General features: G+C 39.2%; 1 protein-coding gene across 1 annotated transcript in view; it reads left to right on the plus strand.

Moving 5' to 3' along the window:
* COL1A2 (collagen, type I, alpha 2) overlaps positions 1 to 19802 on the plus strand; it is a 35955-nt gene extending 16153 nt beyond the window's left edge. Inside the window, exons 22-52 of the mRNA XM_012647696.1 lie at positions 193 to 246; positions 352 to 450; positions 1395 to 1448; positions 1912 to 2010; positions 2400 to 2453; positions 3023 to 3076; positions 3229 to 3282; positions 3550 to 3603; positions 4563 to 4607; positions 5796 to 5894; positions 7105 to 7212; positions 7890 to 7943; positions 8901 to 8954; positions 9655 to 9708; positions 9813 to 9866; positions 9963 to 10070; positions 10554 to 10607; positions 11452 to 11505; positions 12486 to 12647; positions 13522 to 13629; positions 14302 to 14409; positions 14800 to 14853; positions 14940 to 15047; positions 15175 to 15228; positions 15598 to 15705; positions 16176 to 16229; positions 16353 to 16460; positions 16789 to 17047; positions 17454 to 17632; positions 18347 to 18589; positions 19333 to 19802. Coding sequence (XP_012503150.1) covers positions 193 to 246; positions 352 to 450; positions 1395 to 1448; positions 1912 to 2010; positions 2400 to 2453; positions 3023 to 3076; positions 3229 to 3282; positions 3550 to 3603; positions 4563 to 4607; positions 5796 to 5894; positions 7105 to 7212; positions 7890 to 7943; positions 8901 to 8954; positions 9655 to 9708; positions 9813 to 9866; positions 9963 to 10070; positions 10554 to 10607; positions 11452 to 11505; positions 12486 to 12647; positions 13522 to 13629; positions 14302 to 14409; positions 14800 to 14853; positions 14940 to 15047; positions 15175 to 15228; positions 15598 to 15705; positions 16176 to 16229; positions 16353 to 16460; positions 16789 to 17047; positions 17454 to 17632; positions 18347 to 18589; positions 19333 to 19479 — 2898 coding nt within the window. The 3' untranslated portion in view covers positions 19480 to 19802. The remainder of the gene's footprint in view (positions 1 to 192; positions 247 to 351; positions 451 to 1394; positions 1449 to 1911; positions 2011 to 2399; positions 2454 to 3022; positions 3077 to 3228; positions 3283 to 3549; positions 3604 to 4562; positions 4608 to 5795; positions 5895 to 7104; positions 7213 to 7889; positions 7944 to 8900; positions 8955 to 9654; positions 9709 to 9812; positions 9867 to 9962; positions 10071 to 10553; positions 10608 to 11451; positions 11506 to 12485; positions 12648 to 13521; positions 13630 to 14301; positions 14410 to 14799; positions 14854 to 14939; positions 15048 to 15174; positions 15229 to 15597; positions 15706 to 16175; positions 16230 to 16352; positions 16461 to 16788; positions 17048 to 17453; positions 17633 to 18346; positions 18590 to 19332) is intronic.
* The last annotated feature ends 4596 nt before the right edge of the window (positions 19803 to 24398 follow it).

Raw genomic sequence — 24398 nt, forward strand, 5'->3', positions numbered from 1 at the left:
TCCGGAAACAGTGTTGACCTACTTTTACACGATGCTCATCCTCGCATTCCTTTGGGGTTTGGGGCGATGTTTTGGCTTGGTTTGGGTCTGGATCTCCCCCTCAGGGGGATCAGGCTTTGTCTTAATAAACTCTGCCTTAGCAGATACAAAAGTTTTCTCTAATTCCCTTCTGTTTCATGTACTTTCTTGCAGGGTGGTCCTGGTTCTCGAGGTCTTCCTGGAGCTGATGGCAGAGCTGGCGTCATGGTAAATTGTCCATCACTCACTTCCTGGGAAGGAACTTAATGCTTCTGGTGGTGCGCTTGTCATTAACTTTAGCAATCTTCTCCCTCACCCCCTCCTTTTTAATAGGGTCCTCCTGGTAACCGTGGTGCTAGTGGTCCTGCAGGAGTCCGAGGCCCCAGTGGAGATTCTGGTCGTCCTGGGGAGCCTGGTCTCATGGGACCCCGAGTAAGTTTCAGATGGGTTCTGACCAAGACACATCTGGCACTCTCTCCTTCTTTAAAGGATTGGTTAATATTGAAGATAACAATAAAAACATCAAAACTAAATTTGTTAGTAGACTTGCTGACAGTTGCCTTTTTAATCTAACTATCAAAGCTCAGTAGATATTTTAATGTATTTAATTAGTTTATAAATTTCCTATTTGTTACTTGATACAATGGCTATGAGGTTTTTGGAAGAATAGATCTGTTTTAATATATCCAAATTAGGTTGGTTCTCCTATCAGCATCTTATGATGCTCTATGAATCTTTTATCCTAATTTGTGAGTTTTATATAAGGTGTTCATGAAATATATTAGGACTATACATTATTAGTTTATTAGATTCATAAGCAAAATCATCTTTCCAGCAATCACAAAGTGCTATAATGTATTCAGCATCACACTAGCTATGGAGAAATAACCTTTAGATCTGTAGACACTGTAATCCATAGCAATAGAGTAATTTTTTTTGCCTCCGTTATCTCTTATGGGTGAATATCAACTGTAATTGTACCATAAACAAGGAATAGGGACATAAAATATAGCGATAAAAAAAATCCACTTTGGAAATTGCTTACTAACGGTATTAGTTTTTTCTATTATGAGGTAAATAATGTGATACATTTTACCCATATACCATGCTGCTTAACAGTTTCTTGAGATATCTGTAAATGGATCGTTTACACTAAAATTCAATAAAAAGAAAGGCACAAAACATAGAAAGAAGAAAAATTTCAGAGCTCTTTTCACACCTCCTAGCTAGTGGCTAATATCACTAACGATTTACCCTAGGCAGCAAACAAAAAGTGTGGGGTCAGGGGAGGAGTGCTTTTGTGAGATTTCAATTAATTTGAGCCTAGAGTACGTGAGTTAAAGTGCCAATATAAAGCATCCTCATTTGTGTTATAGGGTCTTCCTGGTTCCCCTGGAAATATTGGCCCAGCTGGTAAAGAAGGTCCTGTAGTAAGTATCGCTCATTTTCCATTATATTCTCAAGGACACTTATCGTACCCCTATCAAGTCTATTTTGTGGCCTGTTTATACATGAATACATTGAAAATAAATATCAGACACATACATCATCTGGGAACGCAAAGTAATAGATTGTAATTACGGAGTCCAAATGAATGCAGCACTGAAAGCAGAGCTGGGAAAAGAAAAACGTGGCAGGGAAAATTGAAGCAGGTGACCAGGGTGTGGAAAGAGAGGGGAAAGAGGGAAATTACGTACGTAAGAAATTGAATTGGCTGTGTGTGTACTGACATCCTATTTAGAAAAGGAAAATGGATTCATAATTTATTGACACTTTGTACAGAAGCTCTGTGCATTCAGGAAACTATTCTGTTTCATCCCATGGCAGCATCATAAGCTTGAGGTTGCAAGAACCTGTGGATGTGCCGTAAATTTAAATAAACTCTGATTTCAGGGCCTCCCTGGTATTGACGGCAGGCCTGGCCCAATTGGCCCCGCTGGAGCAAGAGGAGAGCCTGGCAACATCGGATTCCCTGGACCCAAAGGCCCCGCTGTAAGAATCACCATAACTTTCTCTCCATCAGCACTTTTTTGCCACATTTCACCAAAACTCTAGTATTTCTCTCCTGCTTATCAATCCCATCCACTTCAAGGGGGTTCCTTTTAACGCAGGAAAACTGCAGGTCATGTGTCACGTTCAAAGTTTACCTCCAATGTTTCCTTGCATACCTGCTGAAATCATCTCCTGAGTCCCACAGCTGTGCAGACACACATGCACTTTATTGACCATTGAGCTGTATGATGATGGATCGTGCCTTAGATAACAAAATCGCAAAAGAACACAAAAGCAAGCTAGAAAATAACATTTCAAAATCGACATGGTTCGTTTGACATTAAATGTGTAAGGTTGTTGTTTTGTTTTGTTTTTAATTTTTATTATAGGGTGATCCTGGCAAAGGTGGTGATAAAGGTCATGCTGGTCTTGCTGGTGCTCGGGTAGGTGCTAACTTTTGTATAGACCCGTTCACGTAGCATTCACCTGAGAAACACACTCTGTAGAGGCCATCTGATTATCATTCTGTCACTTTCTTTCCAAGATGACATCCTCAAGCATGAATTGTCTTTACCACCATAAATTGTCTTTTTTTAAAAACCAAATTTATAAGGTAGTGAGCTATACCAAATCAGAATATATGTTAAGTCAAAAATACTTACAGAAGCATTTGGTTTTTATTTTATTCATCTTGTGATTAGAAGGGTATGGATCTGCAGTAGCATTCTCTGGCCTTTATAAATTGCCCCTCTTTCCTGGGTTTCTCTTGAGCCATATCAAAAGTTAGTAGGTTCTGTGTGACTGCTACACACAGTAACAGAAAAAAGCAAAAAAAAAAAAGTTAAAAAAAAAAGTTATTAGGCAGTATTCGGGTTTTGGCAGGGACTCACAATGAGTTTAATTCATGCTAAAATGGCAAACTGGTTTTGAGGAAGTAATGCATGAGGCTTTGAGGCATCTTAAACTATCTGGCTTGTAGGTAACCATCAGCTTTTCTTTTGAACATTTTCAGGGTGCTCCTGGTCCTGATGGAAACAATGGTGCTCAAGGACCCCCTGGACCACAAGTGAGTGTTTCCTCTCACTCTTGTGCTTTTCTGTACTAGAATGTAGCTAGTCCCTCGAAACAACGACCTCCACTTTCAATCCAAAAATTCTATAGCTAGATAGCAATGGTGGCACACATTGCTATTTATGCTATCTTTCCTGTCATTTTTAGGGTGTCCAAGGTGGAAAAGGTGAACAGGGTCCCGCTGGTCCTCCAGGCTTCCAGGTAAGTCAACTAAAACATACACAGTACTGCCTTTGGTCTGACTATCCAAGTGTAAATCACCCCATTGCTCTCCCCCACCACACTGAATATGATTTCAGAACTGAAATAAAGAAAGGTGCATTTTTTCAAACAAACTTTTGTGTAATGCTTTAATAACATAAAATCGTGCTCTTATTGACATTTGCTAATCCCTACACCCAAACCCAATTATTAGCAAATCTCCTGAACATAGCCATAAGATTGACATTTGTATTTCTTTTCATTTAGGGTCTTCCTGGCCCTTCAGGTCCAGCTGGTGAACTTGGCAAACCAGGAGAAAGGGTGAGTAAAACAAGTGATAGTAAAATCACCTCGACTGGAGAATTTCTCCCTGTTTCATACCCTACTGCAGTGCAATTATCACATGCAAAAGGAAATTTCCTATTTCATATATTAACACAGTGTTTTACATGTGTTGGTGCTGATGGAGAGAATGAGCCGATTTACTTTAGTTCAACTTACTTGGTTTTACGGATTTAATGAAACATCGCATTATGGAAATAAAATCTATCAATGAATATTTCATTTAATAGCCTTACTTTTTTTATTGTTCCTGGTAATGTTAGAATACAAATTATTTCCTTCCCCATAGTGAAAAGTAAATGCACTGATTTTCCATCAAACTAGATCCTGAAAAATTGCTTTTAATGTTTTTCTTGGCATTCAGACATGACACTGCTATCCACAATCAGGGCATGAGTTCTGAGTCATTTTCTCTGTAATTGTGATGAATGTGCCTCAATTTAGTTACATTCTGTGGCCTGGTCTCCTTTGTCAACAGTGGGGCACATTAAGGAGACAGCTGGTCAGTAATAAAAGAGATACACTTGGGTGTACAATTAACTAGGTAATGTACAGAATATGATAATTTTTATTAAGAAGACATTCTGTTATATGACTAAAAATAGGCAGTGTCTGATATTGTTCATGTTTATTTATGATATTATCAAAAGAGATAGTCTGTTTTATCACTTTTTTAAAAGCAATAAGCTAAATAATGGGAAATAATTGTTTTATACCAAGCTCTGCAGTATATAACATCTTTGCTATCAATGGAATTCTCTTTTTTATCTTTCCACACTAAAAGTTCTGTTGTTTTTATTATCCTGTGTACTTATGCACTTGTGTGTTAGAGCCAGCTTTATTTCACTCTTTCAAAATCTTTCATATATCTTAATCACAAGTGAATTTAGAGATCACACATAAATTTCATGCTTTATTGATTCTCATGTTTCCTCTAGGGTATCCCTGGCGAATTTGGTCTCCCTGGTCCTGCTGGCGTAAGAGTAAGTGTTACTTAATTAACTTTCATAAACTCTGGCAGTATATTTTTAAAAGAAGTAGTGCTTTCTCCCTAAAGCCACTGATGACCTTGCAACAAGTTCCTGACACTCTTCTATAATAAAATGTAATCTGTAGAGAGCGTTAGATTTCTAAATTGATAGTAGACTTTTTTGTTCAGTTACTCATGTTTCCTATTCGATAACTACATGGTTATAAGAAACAGAAATAAATTAATATATACATTATAGTCAGTGCTTTAGATAGACAAGTATGATACCTATATGACTGTGGTTTGACTTGAGCCAAGGAAAAGTAGTTTCTTACTAAGATCTAAAGTCAATTTTTGCAATGTATATTGATGTTCAAAGTCTAAAGCTGAATTCATGAGTCTAATCTTACAAAGAAAAATAAAATAAATAGACTTAGTTTGTCCATGGGTATTAGCATAACTAGAATGATTAGTTTGCTCCTAAACTTTCTCATTATGTTGCTAGTTACCATATATCTAGGATCCCCAAAAAAAGTTAGTGTCAAAAAATTACTGTAGCATAGAACAAGATCCTTTGAAACAGTTACAATATAAACCTAGGTAATAAATGTTCTGGGCCATAGAATGCTGTGTTACAGTGATATTTAGATGTAAATTGGGAGATATTTATATAGGTAGACAAAGATATATATATATACACACATGCACAAATACACACATAGACATATATATCCTCTTAAATATTATAACCGTTACATCATTATTGCATGAGATTATAAACAGGAGGCGTAGATATAAGAATATCTAATCTTATCTACAGCTGACATTATTATTTAACTAAAATGACAATTGTTTCCTTTGAATACTATACATAATTGGCATAATTATTTTACCTATAAATCTATCACAGAAAAGACAAAAAAAGGAAATGAATTCCAAAGGTTGAATATTATACTCTAAAAGCAACAAATTTTTGACTTCTAGTCCCAGAACATTACAGCCAAATGAGACTTCAGAGATTTCCCCCTCCCATCCCTTCATTTTACCGGTGAAGAAATTAGAAACAAAAGAAATTTTAATTTGTTAATAAATGGCAGAACCAGGGTTCGAAAGCTAAACAGGTGTGTGAACTCTGGTGTGTAAAACAGTATCTCTGAAAGTGATGAATGGTGCAACACTTCTTCTAATCACCTTTTTACAGGGGGAACGTGGTCCCCCAGGGGAGAGTGGTGCTGCCGGTCCAACTGGTCCTATTGGAAGCCGAGGTCCTTCCGGACCCCCAGGGCCTGAAGGCAACAAGGTAAAATTGAATGTTTTATATATTGCTGGTTTGGCCTAGTTTGCCGTAGAATAAGTAGACTCTTTATAATAGAAGAAGAATTGCTTTTCAGATTTTTATTTATGTTTAGTTCTGTGATGATTTCCCTCTCAGTAAATAGCAATCTGATTCCAGTGGGCCTGAATTATTCAAAACAAACAACGACAAAAAAAAAAAGAAACTGTAGGGGAAGTTTCAGTGTTCCACAAACATAAATGAATTAGTCTGGGTTTCCCCCCTCTTCTCGTCACATGGTTTATGCTTTTGTTTTAATCTAAAAACATCATATACATTGGACGTTATTTTTAGAGAACAAACTTTTACCTTCTCAACATCTCACCCCGTAGAATAAAATTTCAAAAAGTAGTCTAACCTGTAATAATGAGAGAATGTATGATGATGAAAATTAACTGGTGATTATATTCACCCCCAAAATATAAGTCTGAAAACTTGTGTTCCAAAACAGAATCTATGGTTTAAATTTTAAAATAGATGGAATTACACATTTCTGAAAAACAAATTAACCACAAGAAAAAGAAGGCAACTCATATTACTTCTAATTCTTAACTTTAAGGGGAAAAAATGTAAAGATTAGTTATAAAAAGCTATTGTAGTATGTGGAAGGATATTACTGGAACAACAACAACAAAAAGCAAGGTAAGAGGGAGAGAGAAAATACGAAAGAACGTATAGTTCTGTGTGGTAGCACTTCAAAGGAGTCTATCTCAGAAGCTAGTCATCAGGTTTTAAGTATGTTGAATTGTAGGGTTTTATATAAAAATGGAAGCTATAGTCTCCACTCTTAAGGAGATTAGAACACAAACAGCTCCCCAATTGACGAAATCTCTTTCTACATTTCCTGTCTAGACTAAGAGACTTATCCTTGAAAAATGTCTGTGGGCAAACATTTTTCACTTTCTGCTTCCCATTGTCCTACCCTCTTCTTCTTCATGTCTGCCTTCTTCAAGAGGGTTGGAGTAGGTTATTGAGGAACCACTCCCACTACCCTCGTCTCCGTGTTGTTAATAGCTTCTCTCTGTTACATTCTCCCTCCTTTCTATAGCCTTTGTATCTCTAAGCAGGCAAGAATGCCATCTATATAAACGTTTAAATTGAAATTCTTCAAGAGTTTGATTCTTTATTTTCTTCTTTCTTCCCTGAAATAATTGATTTCCCATGTGCTCGATTCAAGGGTGAACCCGGTGTGGTCGGTGCTCCAGGCACTGCTGGTGCATCTGGTCCTGGTGGACTCCCAGGAGAGAGGGGTGCTGCCGGCATACCTGGAGGCAAGGGAGAAAAGGTACCCTCTCAGTGCTGGACCTTAATACACATTGTCGATGAACTCTAGCAAAGAAGGCCGTACACGAATGCTCCGTTTTTTACAATTCTTGGCAGGTGGTCCGGTAGCATTTCGATATCTATCTATACACGTTCCCTCTGCCACCTAGCACCTACGCATTGCTAAACTCACTAATCTGGCAAAATTCCTTGCTACCATGGAATTTCACACAAACAGATGGTGTTGAGTAATACATGAGGCTCATTTTAATGCCACTAAAAATAATGCCTCATCCTGCCCTAATTAATGGGAAGAAGCTATATTGAACAGCTGTCAACCGTGCTGCTGCATTAGTTATGCCATAAGAGGGATCAGGCACTGCAGCCCATTGTGATGTTGCCTTTTAATTCTGTCCACGTGAGTTTGTACCTTGCCTGATTATGCTTCAGGATGGCGTGTGAAATTACAAAAGAATGTTTAACAATAATCTGCAAAGGGTCTTGGATTATTTTTTCTTATTTTTTTCCTTGATTAATATCTTACAGAAAGGTAGGGAATCAAGACATTACTAAAAGTCTCAAATGACTGAAGGTATCATAGCATCTTCTGTAAAAAACAAACAAACAAAAACTTCATATGAATTTCGATTCAAAAATTTCATCAGAAAACACAAAGTTGCTCTTGCTTTATACTTTCAGGGTGAACCTGGTCTCAGAGGTGAAATTGGTAACCCTGGCAGAGATGGTGCTCGTGTGAGTAGAGTTTTGAATGTTTCTTTGTACTTAGATTTTTTGTTCTTTTACATTTTACTTAATTGGAACTGAATTTTCCAAAATAAAACTAAAAAAAAAAAAAATTCAAGATTAGTAAGATACCGTTTCATTCCTTCCTGGATCTATGACTAATAATACCATTTAACGTGTTCCAAAAGAAAAATTCAACAGGACTTAACCTCTTTGAAAATCATATCCTGAATTTTCTGCTTTCCCCCAGTGTTAACTACATGAACTACAAACTACAGACCAAAATCTCTAGGTTTAATAGAACATTAAACAATTATTTTAAGTGATAATGGAGCTTTTAAAAAAAAGAAAACCCCACCAATTTTCTTAAATTTTAAAAAGCTAGAACTTCTAACAAGGTCCTATAGTTATTCAAATACATGCTTTAGAAATTTATCAGTCAAAGAGCAGCCCCAAAGATTAGCTGTTAATGCCAGGAAGATGCCAAAGATAATCCCAGAAAGGTATAATTATCCTACCTAAGGAGTTGGCATCAGGGCTCTTCCAGGCCATAGTCGGCCTTGGTTCTTTTTCTCACCTCTCCCTCAGAGCTGATAACTCACTGTAGCACATTTGTAATAGTCCTTCCTTTGAATCACACAGTTCTAACAGTTCCCAACAAGGCTCCTCATTTGCTCCTCTCCAGGGAATCTTACAAGAGCAGAGAGCTCAGATCTCCCAAATTTCCAACCTGCCCCTGAGTTACACATTTCCATAACCTTTATTACTGGGGTACCCTCCTCCTGAGAGTGGCTTCTAATACTCCTGATAATTAGAACTAAAATGCATCAGAGGCTTTCCTGATGCCCAACCCGCGTGTGCAGAAAGTATTCAGTCACTGTATGAGCACAACAAAGAGGAAAGACAAGGTTCACTTTTGATGGTGTGGGGTGCTATTAATAAGACATGTTTCCTTTTTGGTACTAGGGTGCTCCTGGTGCCGTAGGTGCCCCTGGTCCTGCTGGAGCCGCAGGTGACCGGGTAAGCATGCATTTTCACTGAGTTGTGACTCTCTGAGCCAATAGCAGTATCTAAAATTTCCTGCCTGCCCTAGTCCCAAAGAGCCCCAGCAATTCATTTTTATGGCTCGGTACAAAGCCCACTTATTTAAAAACCTAGCTGTTGTGATAGGGTACCAGGAAACAAATGCTATGTGTTTAAAATTCTCTTTCCCTTCCTATAGATATGCCAGCTATCTGATCTATACTGTAATCCTTATCATTTGTTTATAAAGCCTTTCCCTGTTGCCCATTAACAATATCCTAATACACTGAGCCTTCTCAAAGCCTTCAATTGTACAAAATCAATAAAATACATAGCGTGCCCATTTCACATTGAGCAGTCCACTTAAAATAGATCTTATTTATTGTCTCACAAAGATTGCAGCAAATAGATCAGCCCTGTGTCCATCTAAAAATTAAAATGTCCTCCTTGGGCACTGATTTATAGTGTTTTTGCAAGTGTACAACCAATACCACTTCACCCCCCGAAATGAATGCATCATTAAGTACAGTAAGAATCCACTTCGTTGTACTCCGGGAGATGTGCATTAGTTATCTCTTCCAAGGCAACTGCAAACTCTGACAATAGTCCACTGTCTACCACCACTCTCTCTCCCTCCTCCTTCTTGGAGCATCTTATGTGAGGCACGTTAACAAACTCATCTTTGGTCCCATTCTAGGGTGAAGCTGGTGCTGCTGGTCCTGCTGGTCCTGCTGGTCCTCGGGGTATCCCTGTAAGTGGAAACCTGGCTCATTTAGGATACTTCTACTTCTCAACTTTTAGACATTGATGAAACTAGGATTGCTGAAACATTTTTTAATCTCTTCTCCCACCTAGGGTGAACGTGGTGAGGTTGGTCCTGCTGGCCCCAACGGATTCGCTGGTCCTGCTGTGAGTATCACGTAATGAAGGTTAATCTGGAAACATTGCAAGTTGGGGAGGAGAGTGGGTCAGGATACCAGAGCTATGACTGTTCCTTTCCAACAGGGTGCTGCTGGTCAAGCTGGTGCTAAAGGAGAGAGAGGAGCCAAAGGGCCAAAGGGCGAAAATGGTGGTGTTGGTGCCTCAGGCCCAGCCGGACCTGCTGGCCCCTCTGTAAGTTGAATTCACTGATGGTAAACACAGCTTGTGTAGTTACTCATGAGATCTCATCATCCAACATACAGCAGTCCAGTGTCTACTGTACACTGGGGGATGTATATTAGGGACTGAAGATGGTAAAAAAAAAAAAAAAAAAGAAGAAGAAGAATTAACATTGGCATACTGCTTTACAATTTATAAAAATTTTGTAAATGTCTTATTTTAATTCTTCCATAACCCATAAGGGTGGTAATATTGAAGAAAGAACATGAATTTTACTGTTTATTTTGTTTTTTTGTTTGTTTGTTTGTTTTCATTTTGTATCAATGCTCCAAATTCTGGGTGAAGGAACACTGATTTTATATGACATAGATAATCATTTTTTTCATTTTTTTGAATTTTCTTCTAATAGATATGGGAATGATCCCTTTGAAGAAAAGAGTAACATTTATAAGAGTTTATTTTGTGGTTTGACCCCACTTTTTTGTTTGCATTTAGGGTCCCAATGGTCCCCCTGGTCCTGCCGGAGGTCGTGGTGACGGAGGCCCCCCTGTGAGTATTTGCAGTGGACTCTGATCACTTCTCTTTCTCCAGAATCTGTTAGGGACAACTTGAAAGTTTGCACAAATTTGGACTGTCATGAGGAGACTCTTGAGATTCAAATTCATTCTATTCGGAGCAATTCTGATATTGATGTTAACTTTCTCCCAGCTGGAACTCAGTGCAGTGTATATATTTTTCTACCTCCTCGCTTGGGATAATAACCAAGGTCAACCCCAAGCAGTTTAATTTTGCAGTGGGGAAAATATTTCTTTGGCGCCCTTTATTCCTTCGTTGATGTCCCCGTTCTTCTGACTTACTGAATCATTTCCCTTTGTGTCCAGGACTATCACACCGACTCTCCAGAAACCCAGAGCTTCCCAGGAAGGAGCCACACTGACTCCTTCTCTCACCAGACAGTGCTTCATGCTCTGGGTCACCTGTTCTAGCTTCCTCTGTAAACAATATAACTTATTCGGTGGTCGCTTCCTTAGCACCCAGCCCAGTGGTTAAGATAGTTACTAATGTATACACATTACTGTGTAAGAATGACACAGTGTCTTATCTTCTTGCCCTTATAACCACCAGATAATATGTTAGCATTTCAAAAAAGACCATCAAAATCTTAATGCAAAATATGGACACTGCAACTGACATGCGAGTAACCAAGATGTGTGAGGAAGGAGGGCCTTCAGGGTCCTCGTTAAATAACACTGTTTAGGAAGCTGCCTACTACCCACTCCTTGGTCCATCCCTGGTCACATGTACTGAGGATTGGCCAAAGGAGAAATTCCCATCTTATCCAAATTGCAGGAGTTGGTGTTGACAGTGGAATTTTAATGTGCTTGGTTCTTAGGGTGTTACTGGTTTCCCTGGTGCTGCTGGACGGACTGGTCCCCCTGGACCCTCTGTAAGTAGATCACTCCAAACATGCATTTCATTTACTCTAGCCAAAAGACCTAGCCTCTGGTAGGAAACTGGTAAGAAACTCTTTGGGAAAATACATCACTAATATTTGCTATTACTTTCCTGGTCTGAAATCAGTTTTTCTGAATCATTAAGGCCAAACCATCACAAATTACATTTTATAATATCAGTTTAAGAGGCTTTTATTCATGCAAACATCATTCCCCGTGTAGGGGCATGGTGTCTTTGTAAAAAAATAAAAAACAGAACCATTTTAGTCACATATCAGATATTTCTATATCTAATTACCCTTTGTGGCTAACATTCTGCCTCCATTGTTAAGGTATAATTGTTCCTGAATTTAAAGGTGGTTTGGCCTCTAATTTAATTCCAATTCAGACTCTCTTGTCAAGACTCAAGAGAATTTAATTAATTACCAAGGATTAAGTCTTCGGGTTAAGGTTTAGGGAAAAAAATAGCAAAGATGTTGATTTCTTGGAATCCTTTTACAGGTTCATAACAGAAAAATCTTCATTCCCTGTAGGCATTTAATTAAACCTAGCTGAGAGCATATGCGATTCCTCAATTATCTACAAAATGCCAGTATTGGCTTTTTTCAGAAAGAAATGGGCAGAGTCCTCTAAACCTCCAAGTCCCGCTCATTTACAGTGAACTCATAATTTCTCGTAGTTCTGGTTCCAATATACCAGGGTATTGGTGGCATAACATTGCTTTTCCTCCCAGAAATTTGCCATAGACACTGTCTCAGTTATTTGCTTTGTTGTAGCCCTGGGAGAAGGAAGACAGGAGTAGCTTCTTTCTAAAAGAAAGAATGTTAAAAAGTCTAAACATTTCCCGGAAATGGCCAGGATATTATTTTGTTGCATCGCACTGTTTGCATGTTACTATCTAGAATCTCTGCTGCTTTCTTCTGGGTTCTTTATGACTAACAGAAAGTAAACGACCTTGCACATTTGCTCACAGGGTATTACTGGCCCTCCTGGTCCCCCTGGTGCTGCTGGTAAAGAAGGGATTCGTGGTCCTCGTGGTGACCAAGGTCCAGTTGGTCGAACTGGAGAAACAGGTGCATCTGGCCCCCCTGGCTTTGCTGGTGAGAAAGGGCCCTCCGGAGAGTCCGGTACTGCTGTAAGTGAATTCAAACTCCTCTTTCTTAATATCTTGTGTTGAATTAAAGTAAAGCCCCTATACAAATCTTCAAATGGCACGTATCTGGCTATGAGTATTGCAGGAAATCTGCCTGGCATACACTGAAATGCCAAAGCTTGTGCAGATGCTCAGAAAGTCCTTCACAGAGGTGGCAATACATGAGGGAACTTGTTTTATCACAGCAGCCCTTTAAGCCATTGAGGGCACCTTACTAGTACCGGGATTAGAACAGCATCCCATTGTTGTGGCCATCCCACTATAAATTAGTCAACCTCAGTGAGCTACCATTTCCTTAAACATGCATTGTCCAGTGTCAGTGCTGCTCTTAAAGTTGCCTTAATTACTTCAGAGGCCAAGATCAAAATTTGCTTCCCTTTGATATATTGATTTCCTTTCTTTGGATATATCCCCAGCAGTGGGATTGCTTGATCATATGGTAGCTCTATTTTCTAGGCTTTTTTTTTTTTTTTTTTTGAGAAATCTCTATTCTATGTACAACTATCATGTAGCCCTAATCATTAAAAATTTTTAAAATTTTTAAAATTGCATCCCTGCATAGGTTCTGTAAAAACTCTATTTCACCCCCACCCCCAGTGGCTTTATTAACCTCAACCACGTATTTTTAAATGTTGTACCATTGGTCTCAAGGAGGAACCAAGTACCAAAAAAGTATATATGCCAAGATGTAAACTCATTGTCATCACTAGAGAAAAGATACCCGAGGATGTGTCCTACTATTAGGAGGCCACTAGCCTTTTTCCAAGCTGAGGGCAACTCACTCTCACAATCCCCAGGCCAGCCTGTGTTATCCCAGGGTCTCCCAGTAATACTCGGTATTTTTCCTCTTGTGTAGGGACCTCCCGGCACTCCAGGTCCTCAGGGTCTTCTCGGTGCTCCTGGTATTCTGGGTCTCCCTGGCTCTAGAGGTGAACGTGGTCTACCAGGTGTTGCTGGTGCTGTGGTGAGTGTTTGGCACCATTCTGATTCCCATTAACATAATAAAAGATTAAAAAAGCTGCCACTTCAAATGTGACAGATTGATCACTGAATAACTCCACTTAACATTTTTATTCATGGCATTTTCTTTATACAGATCACGTCACTTATCTAAGAAGCTTTAATACCACCTTACTTAGACACACACTGTAAAGACACAGCTTAACATTATGCAGAATGATTTTTGTTCTTTCTACGCGCTTAAGAACGATATAAGCTCTAATTGCATTTACTCCCCTGCAATATGAAATGCCGGCATCATTTATCCTGTAAGAAGAATGAAACTCTGGAAGTTCTGAATCATTCCATTAAACCTGATACGTGACAGCAGCTAGGAACCATCTCATCTCCATAAACTTTATCAACTTCATAAATTCATTTTAGTTGGGATATTGGATAAAACTAGGCTCACCTTGTACAGAGCAACGTCCCACTATTACATGAAGCTGACCACCTACGTGTGGAGAAGGAGGGCAGGGATGACACTTACAATACTTGGTACCATTTTGTGGCCATTCACACTCAATCTGCCTTCTCTCTTCAAATGAGAATCTCATGGCTAGGGTTGGTTTTGGAGGGTGAGGTTAGCATTCCATCCATTGAGAGGAATGTCATTTTATCTTCTTTGCCTGTTTAGGGTGAGCCTGGTCCTCTTGGCATCTCAGGCCCTCCTGGGGCCCGTGGTCCCCCTGGTGCTGTGGGTAGCCCTGGAGTCAACGGTGCTCCTGGTGAAGCCGGTCGTGATGTGAGTTCAACACTTGGTTTGTAAAACAAAACCAAGCAGGATTTTATTGTGTGACTTTATGTCCCGAGCTGACATTCTCTTGTGCCAAGTTTCTGAACAAGATAGTCTGTTTCTCCGTAATATCTATACCTAGTATTGAAAATATGAAAAATTACTTGGGCTAAGGAATGAATGGGCTTTTAACTAGCACATTTCAAAACTGGGTCCAAATAGCAAAAATACCTGTTTAAAAAACAATCTAGGTTGGCTAGTTCTTGTCACTGGTTTTTAACAGTCTGAGTGGGGGTTCATTATTGAGCACTGGGAGTGATGGAGGCGGAGTAGCCAAAACGCAGGGGCTGCTGGACATAGAACCTCACCAAGAGCCTTCATCTGCGTGTGTCTTCACAGGGCAACCCTGGGAACGATGGTCCCCCAGGTCGCGACGGTCAAGCCGGACACAAGGTCAGTACACTTTTCATCTTTCTCTGATTTAAAAGTGATTAAATTGCAGGCCAGCCTGGTGCTAAGCTTCATTTTGCCTTTGGTAGGGAGAGCGCGGTTACCCTGGCAACATCGGTCCCGTTGGCGCTGCAGGTGCACCTGGTCCTCATGGCCCTGTGGGTCCCGCTGGCAAACACGGAAACCGCGGTGAACCTGTGAGTTTGGAAATACCACTCCCTTAATGCTGTCATCCTCCGGGGCTTCACCTGGGGACGGTGCGGGTATGGAGAGCGGGATCTTGGGCCTGGCTGATGAGTTGTGTTTTTCTTTTCCGTTTCACAGGGTCCTGTTGGTTCTGTTGGTCCTGTCGGCGCTGTTGGTCCAAGAGGTCCTAGTGTATGTCCCTGCTTGAAGATTTCTTCACAAATTAACATTTAGGGAGAAGCAGCCCAAAGCATCCATTAAGAAAATAAATAATATATAGGCTAGACTTCATATTTTCAAAAAATTTTAGTGCATGCTGAGAATTAATAGAAACAAATTGATCTATGTTAAGTCTTTTCTGCTTGTTAGTACTAAATAATTATAAGGATCTAGCCACTTTACAGATGGCTTAACTAAAGCAGATTCCCAGAAAAGATGAGATCCCATCTAGAACCTGGCATGTCTTGAGTTGCCTTTGTACATGGATTAAACAGTATTTGCAGTGGAGTGTCATTTTTTCCCAAATGTAACAGTTCTATCCATCTTTCTCTTTCTTTACAGGGCCCGCAAGGTGTCCGGGGTGATAAGGGAGAGGCCGGTGACAAGGGGCCCAGAGGTCTTCCCGGCTTAAAGGGACACGCTGGATTGCAGGGTCTCCCCGGCCTCGCTGTAAGTAAAACGTGGCCGTCTCACACGTATACCGACCCTGCAGTGCAGAACAGTCTGCTTCGCATTTTCACTGCTATTATTCTGAAATGTCCTACATCATATCCATTTCCCATTCTCTGCCTAACTCCGTCTCTCCCAGAGATAATGCTATTTCATCACAAAACGAAAAGGTGAGGGTTAAGGGAGATGGAAATATACATATATTAAAATCTCTCAGCAACAGTGTCCTTCAACCCCACTTAAAATAAATATAATTAGAGGAATGACTAATATCGCGCTGCTGAAATAGCTTGTGGGAAAAAATAATTGAATATAATAGATATAATGGGAGAAAAAGGCCCCACTTTACATTTTCAATTTTCTCAATTCAGAGTCCGTTGGAACTAAAGTTTTCTATTCAGTGTGGAAAAAAAAAACCTATCTATTGGCACGTGTTCTGAAAGTGTGATTTTCCTGTTCTTTCTTTAAAGGGTCACCACGGCGATCAAGGTGCTCCAGGCTCTGTGGGTCCTGCCGGTCCTAGGGTAGGTGCACCCAAGAGACAGTTCATGTCTGAAATAGAGGCTGAAGCAGGCAGTGAGCCCCAGGCCACTGCGCCCTTGTGGGGCTTCACCAGCTCACGTGCACTTGGTGTCCTTCTTCCCTAGGGCCCTGCTGGTCCTTCTGGCCCCGTAGGAAAAGATGGTCGAAGCGGACATCCCGGTACAGTTGGACCCGCTGGCATTCGAGGCCCTCAGGGTCACCAAGGTCCTGCTGTAAGTATGATTTGGGGAAATAATAAAGAACATCACTGACCTAAGGAATATTTTCTTCAAACTACACCAAGACTATTATGACAACACATTAAAGTAGACCCACTTCAAAATATTTTCTAAAATATCTGAAAATTGTCTCTATGTAATGGGCTTTTTAAGCCCATTCCTGCAAGTGTCCCTGGAAGCAAGTTATTTATTTATATGAACTTGATTCTTTTTTATTTACTAGAACATGCTTTTGTGTGAAGCTCAGCTGAGTATCTCCTGCTATTGATATCTCTCACTGTAACCAAATACAAAGCCTCTCCTCTCTCTTTCACCTTTGCAGGGCCCTCCTGGGCCTCCCGGCCCCCCTGGGCCTCCTGGTGCCGGTGGTGGTGGTTATGACTTTGGTTTTGATGGAGACTTCTACAGGGCCGACCAGCCTCGCTCACCACCTTCTCTCAGACCCAAGGATTATGAAGTTGATGCTACTCTGAAATCTCTCAACAACCAGATTGAGACCCTTCTTACTCCTGAAGGCTCTAAGAAGAACCCAGCTCGCACATGCCGTGACCTGAGACTCAGCCACCCCGAATGGAGCAGCGGTAGGTCAAGACGTCCAAACCAGACTGGCCCTTCTCACGAGCTGAGCTTTTCAAAATTAATTTCCACTGACATGTAGAATGAAAATGTGTTTGGGTAAAATCATACCCAATTAATGAAGCATCGTTTTCTTCTCCCAACCAGCACTCATCCTCGGGTTTCTCTTAATATATATTTTTGCCCTTTTCATGGTAATAAGCACCCATTTGATTTTTTTTATGGAAGAGAGGAGAGAAGGAACTATCTAATCTTGAAAACAGCCACCTTCTTCCTGTTAAATGTGGGTAGATACTATAACAGTACAATCGAAAGTGTTACTTGTGGTAATCAATATCTGACCAGTAATTATTAAAATCTATGTTCTGCACAGTAAGAAGTTTTATGACCTGGGTATTGTTTTCTTAACAGGTTACTACTGGATTGACCCTAACCAAGGATGCACTATGGATGCTATCAAAGTATACTGTGATTTCTCTACCGGTGAAACCTGCATTCAGGCCCAACCTGAAAACATCCAAGTCAAGTACAGGAGCTCCAAGGCCAAGAAGCACATCTGGGTGGGCGAAACTATCAATGGTGGTACACAGGTGAGGAATGCTACAAACATTTCTCTTCCTACTAAATAATATGTTGTTAAGATTGTTTAATTATCTGCCTTTTAATCTCTTAACAAAATGGGCTTATTAAAAGAAGCTGCTTTTTTCTTGGGTTCCAATTCTGTATAAGATTGCACATTAAAAGATGGATTGATAGAACACATCCATATAATTCAAAGTTATTATTCAAATTTGCCTTAACTGATAATCACTGGAGAAACTGACTAATGTCATTTATTATAAAGGAGCACTGACCAGTATATACCCCCACACCCATGCATAAGCATTTTTAAAACATGAGCAGCTCTTCTGAATTTTTAATCAAACCTTTTCACCAGCTTTTTTGAATGACTACTGGAATTCAATAAATTACAAAATTACAGAAAAAGAAAGAGGTCCAAATCTCTATCTCCTTTCTCTCTTATTCTAAAGAAGAAACATACACATAAAGGCTTAGCTGAAACAGATACCTTTTTCAGACGACCTTGCCTTAGCCTGGTAGGTCTTATGTTCACCTAGGGAACTGATGCTTCAAAGAGAATTGAGTTTCCTTTAAAAGTACCTTTTTCCTAAGGCTTAGATCTGAGTCCATTATTCCTCCCTATACCAGACCTTTTTTTTTTTTTTTTTTTTTTTTTTTTAATTTGACTCTTAGTGTCCGAGTCCTTCTCTGCTTAACTGGAATTCCCATCTTATTCTCCGTAGTTTGAATACAACGTAGAAGGAGTGACCTCCAAGGAAATGGCTACCCAACTCGCCTTCATGCGCCTGCTGGCCAACCATGCCTCTCAGAACATCACCTACCACTGCAAGAACAGCATTGCATACATGGATGAGGAGACTGGCAACCTGAAGAAGGCTGTCATTCTGCAGGGTTCCAACGACGTTGAACTTGTTCCTGAGGGCAACAGCAGGTTCACTTACACTGTTCTTGTAGATGGCTGCTCTGTAAGTATTAGTGAAATACGGGAATAGCATTTATTTTGGGAAGTAGGGGTGGAGGGAGTTCCAGCTTACAGCATTAAATGAACAGAAGAATGAGAGACCTAACTTAATTCGATCTTTCTTCATAAATGAATTTATTCAAATTCAGATGGTAAATTGAGAGTATTCCTATCAGATAGTGCCCTCTGAAATACTCCGAAATACTGAAATGTATACTATGTCCATGCACAAGTTGTTTTCCACTAACATGAATTTCTTAAATAGTGATGTATGCCCAGAACTTAAAATTTCTTGAGATTTAAATAACCTAAGCTATAATTTATAGGTATATGTATTTTATTTTACTTATTAATGTGGCCTACATTTAATTTTTTATACTTCATCTACAATATGCTATAAATAGAAGAAAAATTAACATTCACTAATTGCAATACTGCATACCCACCCAGTTCCCCTCAAACACACACGTGCACACACACATACCAATCCTAAACATGATATTGTAGAAATAAGTCACTTGGAATGTGTGTTGAATTTTTTTTCACTAGACTGATAGGGAATTCCTTCCCCTAAAGGCACCTTTTATACTGCTGTTTCAAATATAAATTTGTTAATCTGGGACACACGTCTTCAGAATGACACAGACAAGCCAAAAAGTGATTCTTTTAAAATCTATGTTCAGGTATTATCAGATGCAGAAATAGTACTGCCTTATGTATCTTTTTTTCTTCTCTTTTTTTAAACAGAAAAAGACAAATGAATGGGGAAAGACAATCATTGAATACAAAACAAATAAGCCATCTCGCCTGCCCTTCCTCGATATTGCACCTTTGGACATTGGTGGCGCTGACCAAGAAATCCGTTTGGACGTTGGCCCAGTCTGTTTCAAATAGATGAACTCAACCTAAATTAAAAAAAAATTTTGTTTTGAAAAAATTTTCTCTCTTTGCCATTTCTTCTTCTTTTTTAACTGAAAGCTGAATCCTTCCGTTTCTTCTGCACATCTCCTTGCTTAAATTGTGGGCAAAAGAGAAAGAGAAGGATTGATCAGAGCATTGTGCAATACAATTTAATTAACTCCCTCTCCCTCTCCCCCTCCCCAAAAGATCTGGAATTTTTTTTTCAACACTCTTACACCTGTTGTGGAAAATGTCAACCTTTGTAAGAAAACCAAAATAAAAATTGAAAAATAAAATAAAAACCGTGAACATTTGCACCACTTGTGGCTTTTGAATATCTTCCACAGAGGGAAGTTTAAAACCCAAACTTCCAAAGGTTTAAACTACCTCAAAACACTTTCCTATGAGTGTGATCCACATTGTTAGGTGCTGACCTAGACAGAGATGAACTGAGGTACTCGTTTTGTTTTGTTCATAATACAAAGGTGCTAATTAATAGTATTTCAGATACTTGAAGAATGTTGATGGTGCTAGAAGAATTTGAGAAGAAATACTTCTGTATTGAGTTGTATTGTGTGGTGTTTTTTTTAATTTGATTTGGCATCACTATTTTCCATCGTATCAAAGTATGCAGATTATTTGCCCAAAGTTGTCCTCTTCTTTAAATTCAGCATTTGTTCTTTGCCAATCTTATTTTCATCTTCTTCCATGGTTCCAAAGAAGCTTTGTTTCTTGGGAAAGCAGAAAAATTAAATTGTACCTATTTTGTATATGTGAGATGTTTAAATAAATTGTGAAAAAAATGAAATAAAGCATGTTTGGTTTTCCAAAAGAAAAACATTGAGTAAAATTCCTTGCTTCAATGCTCTCTGCAATGTAAATATGCATCTCTACCAGCCATGAGACCAAGTGCCTCTCACTAGATAGAAATTATGCAAAAAGGGCAGTTTGGTATGGTAGAAAGCAGAGAACGAGGACCCAGGAGATCTGAGCTCCAATTCTGGCTCTCCTTCTTGTGGCTGAGTGACCTTGAACCTCTGAGCCTCTGCATTTCAGTTTTCATATTTACAATATGGGAAAGATTCCTTCTTAGCACTACTAAACATATGCTGTACTCAAAATATGTAATACCTAAGCAACATGGCATTGTTGACCGAAGTTTACTGTGAGCAAAGATCCATAGAATCTTTTGGTTTATTATCCATTAAGCACTTTGTAACAGTGGCTGCAAGTTGGTCTATGCACAATTAATATTATTACCTAAAACAGTTTCAAATATTCAGTAAAAATGCCATACACTTAAATCTGATGCAACTTGAGTACAATGTCTGTTAAGAGGTAAGGTGTGTGCTGTCAATCAGCATAGACATTTGTGGATAATAGTACCATGAACACCTACCTGCCAAATCTAGTTCATTTTTCTCCCCTGCACCTTTCAATGACATCTTTAATACACTTAAACATAGTAATGTGTCAAGTAAAATGTTAAGATTCATTTAGAACTTATTTCCTGTTGCAGAACACAATTGTGATTGTAATATTTGCCTCCTGTCATAAGTCATCTCAAGATCCAGTTAGTTTTAAAGGCAAAAGACTGAACATGATGAAAATCTAACTCTAAAAAGTTAGCAAGGTTTACTAACAAATAGCAACACCAAATTGTGGTCCTTCTACTGCCTGAATCAGAACACTGGGATGCTTGTGAAAAATGCAGGTTCCCAGGCCTCTCCCACCAGATTCAGATTTGGTAAGGAATCAGTATTCTTAAGTACCCTGTGAAAATCTGATGTGCTCCAATCGATGAACCACTGAACAAGGTTATTTCCTTAGTCCTTTGCAGCTCTAACATTCTATGCCTGACAAGAAAGATTCAATATACCTGACCAAATCATATAATGAAAACTCAACTCCTGGAATCAGAATGCTAGTAGTACACCACATGAATGAGCAATTGAAATGGCCATGGCAAACTTACATGATAAAACGGTTAGAAATGTCTGGATTAGATATAAACCATGCCCTCAGGCTCATGGCACAAGAAAAAAAATCTTCATTTATTGAGTACCTACGAGGGGCCAAACACTATACTAGAAAATAATAATGACCTTTGTCAAACTGAATCTGAATCAGCAGATTTCCTAAGCCAACAGTCACTTAATAATCATTTAATCATCAGTGTCAGACAACCAAAAAATAGTTAAATAAATAATGATATATCTTACACACCTAATAGGTGAGGTGCACACCGTCTGGGGGATGGACATGCTTGAAGCTCTGACTCAGGTGGGGCAAAGACAATATACACAACCTAACCATTTGTACCCCCATGATATGCCAAAATAAAAAAAAATAATAATAATGGTATATCTAATGAATAACAGTGAGGAAACCAATTATAGTACATCTACTAGATAATAGGATAAGTAGTGAAATTTTGTTATCAACATTTATGAGGATGATTAAACAAAAGAAAAAGTGCTTAGAATGGAATATTCAATCTTTAAAATATAATATTCTAGTACACTATCATTATAAATATATTAAACGCACATGTTAAAAGATGCTAACAGTAGGTACATGAGGGTGGTAAGATTAGGGATGATTTTTAGGCTTACATTTTTCAAATTTACCATAATCTTATATTTCTTTTATTAGTTACAACAAATTTGCTAATAAAATATTATGAAAAGAAATAAGCAGTCAACAAGTAAAAACAATCCTGGTTGAGGAGCGACCATCTCCAGGGAAAGGGTGGTCAACCTGCCACCCACCTGTGTTCTGAAAAGAAGGAAAAGCCCAGCCTGAGAGACAACATCCACCATACACCAGCCACCCTGAGAGACACCGGGGAGAGTATACGCGGCTATCCCAGGCGGTAGCATCCTCGGGCATCTCCCAGTTCAGTTGCAGAGATAGAATAAAATAATGTGTGAACAGAATTTTAAATGAGGTGTCCTCTGAGGAAAGCAGAGGACACTATTAATTAATTAGAGGGAGTCTCAGGAAATTAACCTTTGTCTCATGTAGTAACTGTGATATTTGGATTGAACTGGCCTCTCTTGATAGAGATCTCATTTCTCCTTCAAGCCCTCTGTCCAGCTAAATGCTTCTTCTCTGGAAGCCACATATTAGAACAGTCTGGTACTTACCAAGCCAGGAGGTCCACTGTGAGTGTTCCTAGAGCCCAGGCTCAAAAAAATGGACATAGAGCAATGTCCTGAAGGGTTAACCCTTCCATGACCAGCCCCCTCCTTAGAGGCCAATGAACAGGCCCCAAGGGATATTCCTCCCAATATTTCTTGACCCTTGGTCAAGTGAAGGTCAGTCACCTCTCACTTGTGTGAGTGTAAGAAGGAAGAAAATTGCACACAAGAGAGAGAAGGAACAGGTAGCCAAGATCTGGGGAGGGGCTATTAATCAAGCCTGGTAAAAAGGGTCATTTAAAATTCTAAAATCAATACAGCTAATGCACTGGCAAAGATCAAAGACACCTGAGCAATGCTGAACACATTTGTTATCTTTAATGCCAAAAGACTTTTTTATGCTATTCCACTTAATATCACTGAAAAGGAAGTTCAGAAATTGGATTATATATAAGAAAAGTTGGAAATGTCATTCTGGGTCAGAACAACAATCCATCTGGATGAGTACTTTGCCTTTGACAGTGGCACCAGGGGAAATTTGGGAGAAAGAGTGGTTGGCACTTCTTGTGAAGCCAGCCTCAGAACTCCCATTTAATAACCCATTGTAAATCTTTTTTGTACATAGATGTATCTAAACCCCTCCAGAGCCATCTATCTGTATTGAAATATGTTGATATTACAGTACCAACATCGGAGAGCTAATGCTGAATTGTGAGCTCAGCTTCCTGGCCCTCTGATCAAGTAGCTAAATTATGTTTTCTATCTCTGTGCCTGGATCAACCAGGGATTCAACAACCCCATATCCTTGGGGAGCACCAGTAACTGCAGCAATGGGGCCATAGACAGCCCATAATGATCAACTTATCCCTGCAGTTCAGTGAAATGAGCACATAATTTGTGATCGGCAGCCAATGTTATGAGTACCAGCTCTACCATTGACTAGCCAAGGGCCCTTGGGAAAGTCTCTTAAGCTATCTGAGAATTTGGTTAACATACCTGCCCTCAGAGATTCCCATTAGCATACCTACCTCACAGAGCTGCGGGGGGACTGCAGGGAGAATGTACAAAAGTGCTGAGTAAAGTGTGGACAAATGTCACTTGTCATAATTAGGTCCAAAACTTCCCAGCCACTGACAATAACCTCTTGATTTAATTTCTTACTACCAGCCCTCCAATTTAGAAAAAGGAGAGTCTAGAATTTGTATTTAATTAGCAGCACTTTCTAAATTGTCAGTCTATCAATTTTGAGTTGTGCCTTCTTAATAGTAAAAATTTGAGCTCTGATGACTAATCTTATCTATGTATAAATGTTATACATGTACTATGGTACTAATTTATGCAATATAAAACCTCGACAGAAAAAAAAATTTTAAAGACAGAAAATAAATGCAAATAGAGGAGTCCATATTTCAGTGAATCATTTTGCACAATCCCTGGGGTTCATACACCCTCCACCCACCATTTTAGAGACTGTTGTTCTAAACAAAGATCCATGATGGGCTGCAGGGGAGGGGGGCATCAGCGAGTTCCTGAAATAGCATGTTAAATTTTGTTACGGATGTGCATTTTTTTAAAGAAGTTTCACTTCTTCTTCAAAGAAGGTTCACAACTTTCTTCGGATAGTTTTTGGGTCCATAACCCAGAAAGACGTTATAAACCACTGCACAAAAGAAGTATTACTGACTTTATTAAACCCTAGACTTTTCTGACTATGACTTTCATGTCTCTTCTTGGATGTCTTAGTCAGAACATGTTGCTTCCTCTAAGACA

This window comes from Propithecus coquereli, unplaced genomic scaffold (assembly GCF_000956105.1).
Source record: "Propithecus coquereli isolate 6110/MARCELLA unplaced genomic scaffold, Pcoq_1.0 Scaffold108, whole genome shotgun sequence".
NCBI lineage: Eukaryota > Metazoa > Chordata > Mammalia > Primates > Indriidae > Propithecus > Propithecus coquereli.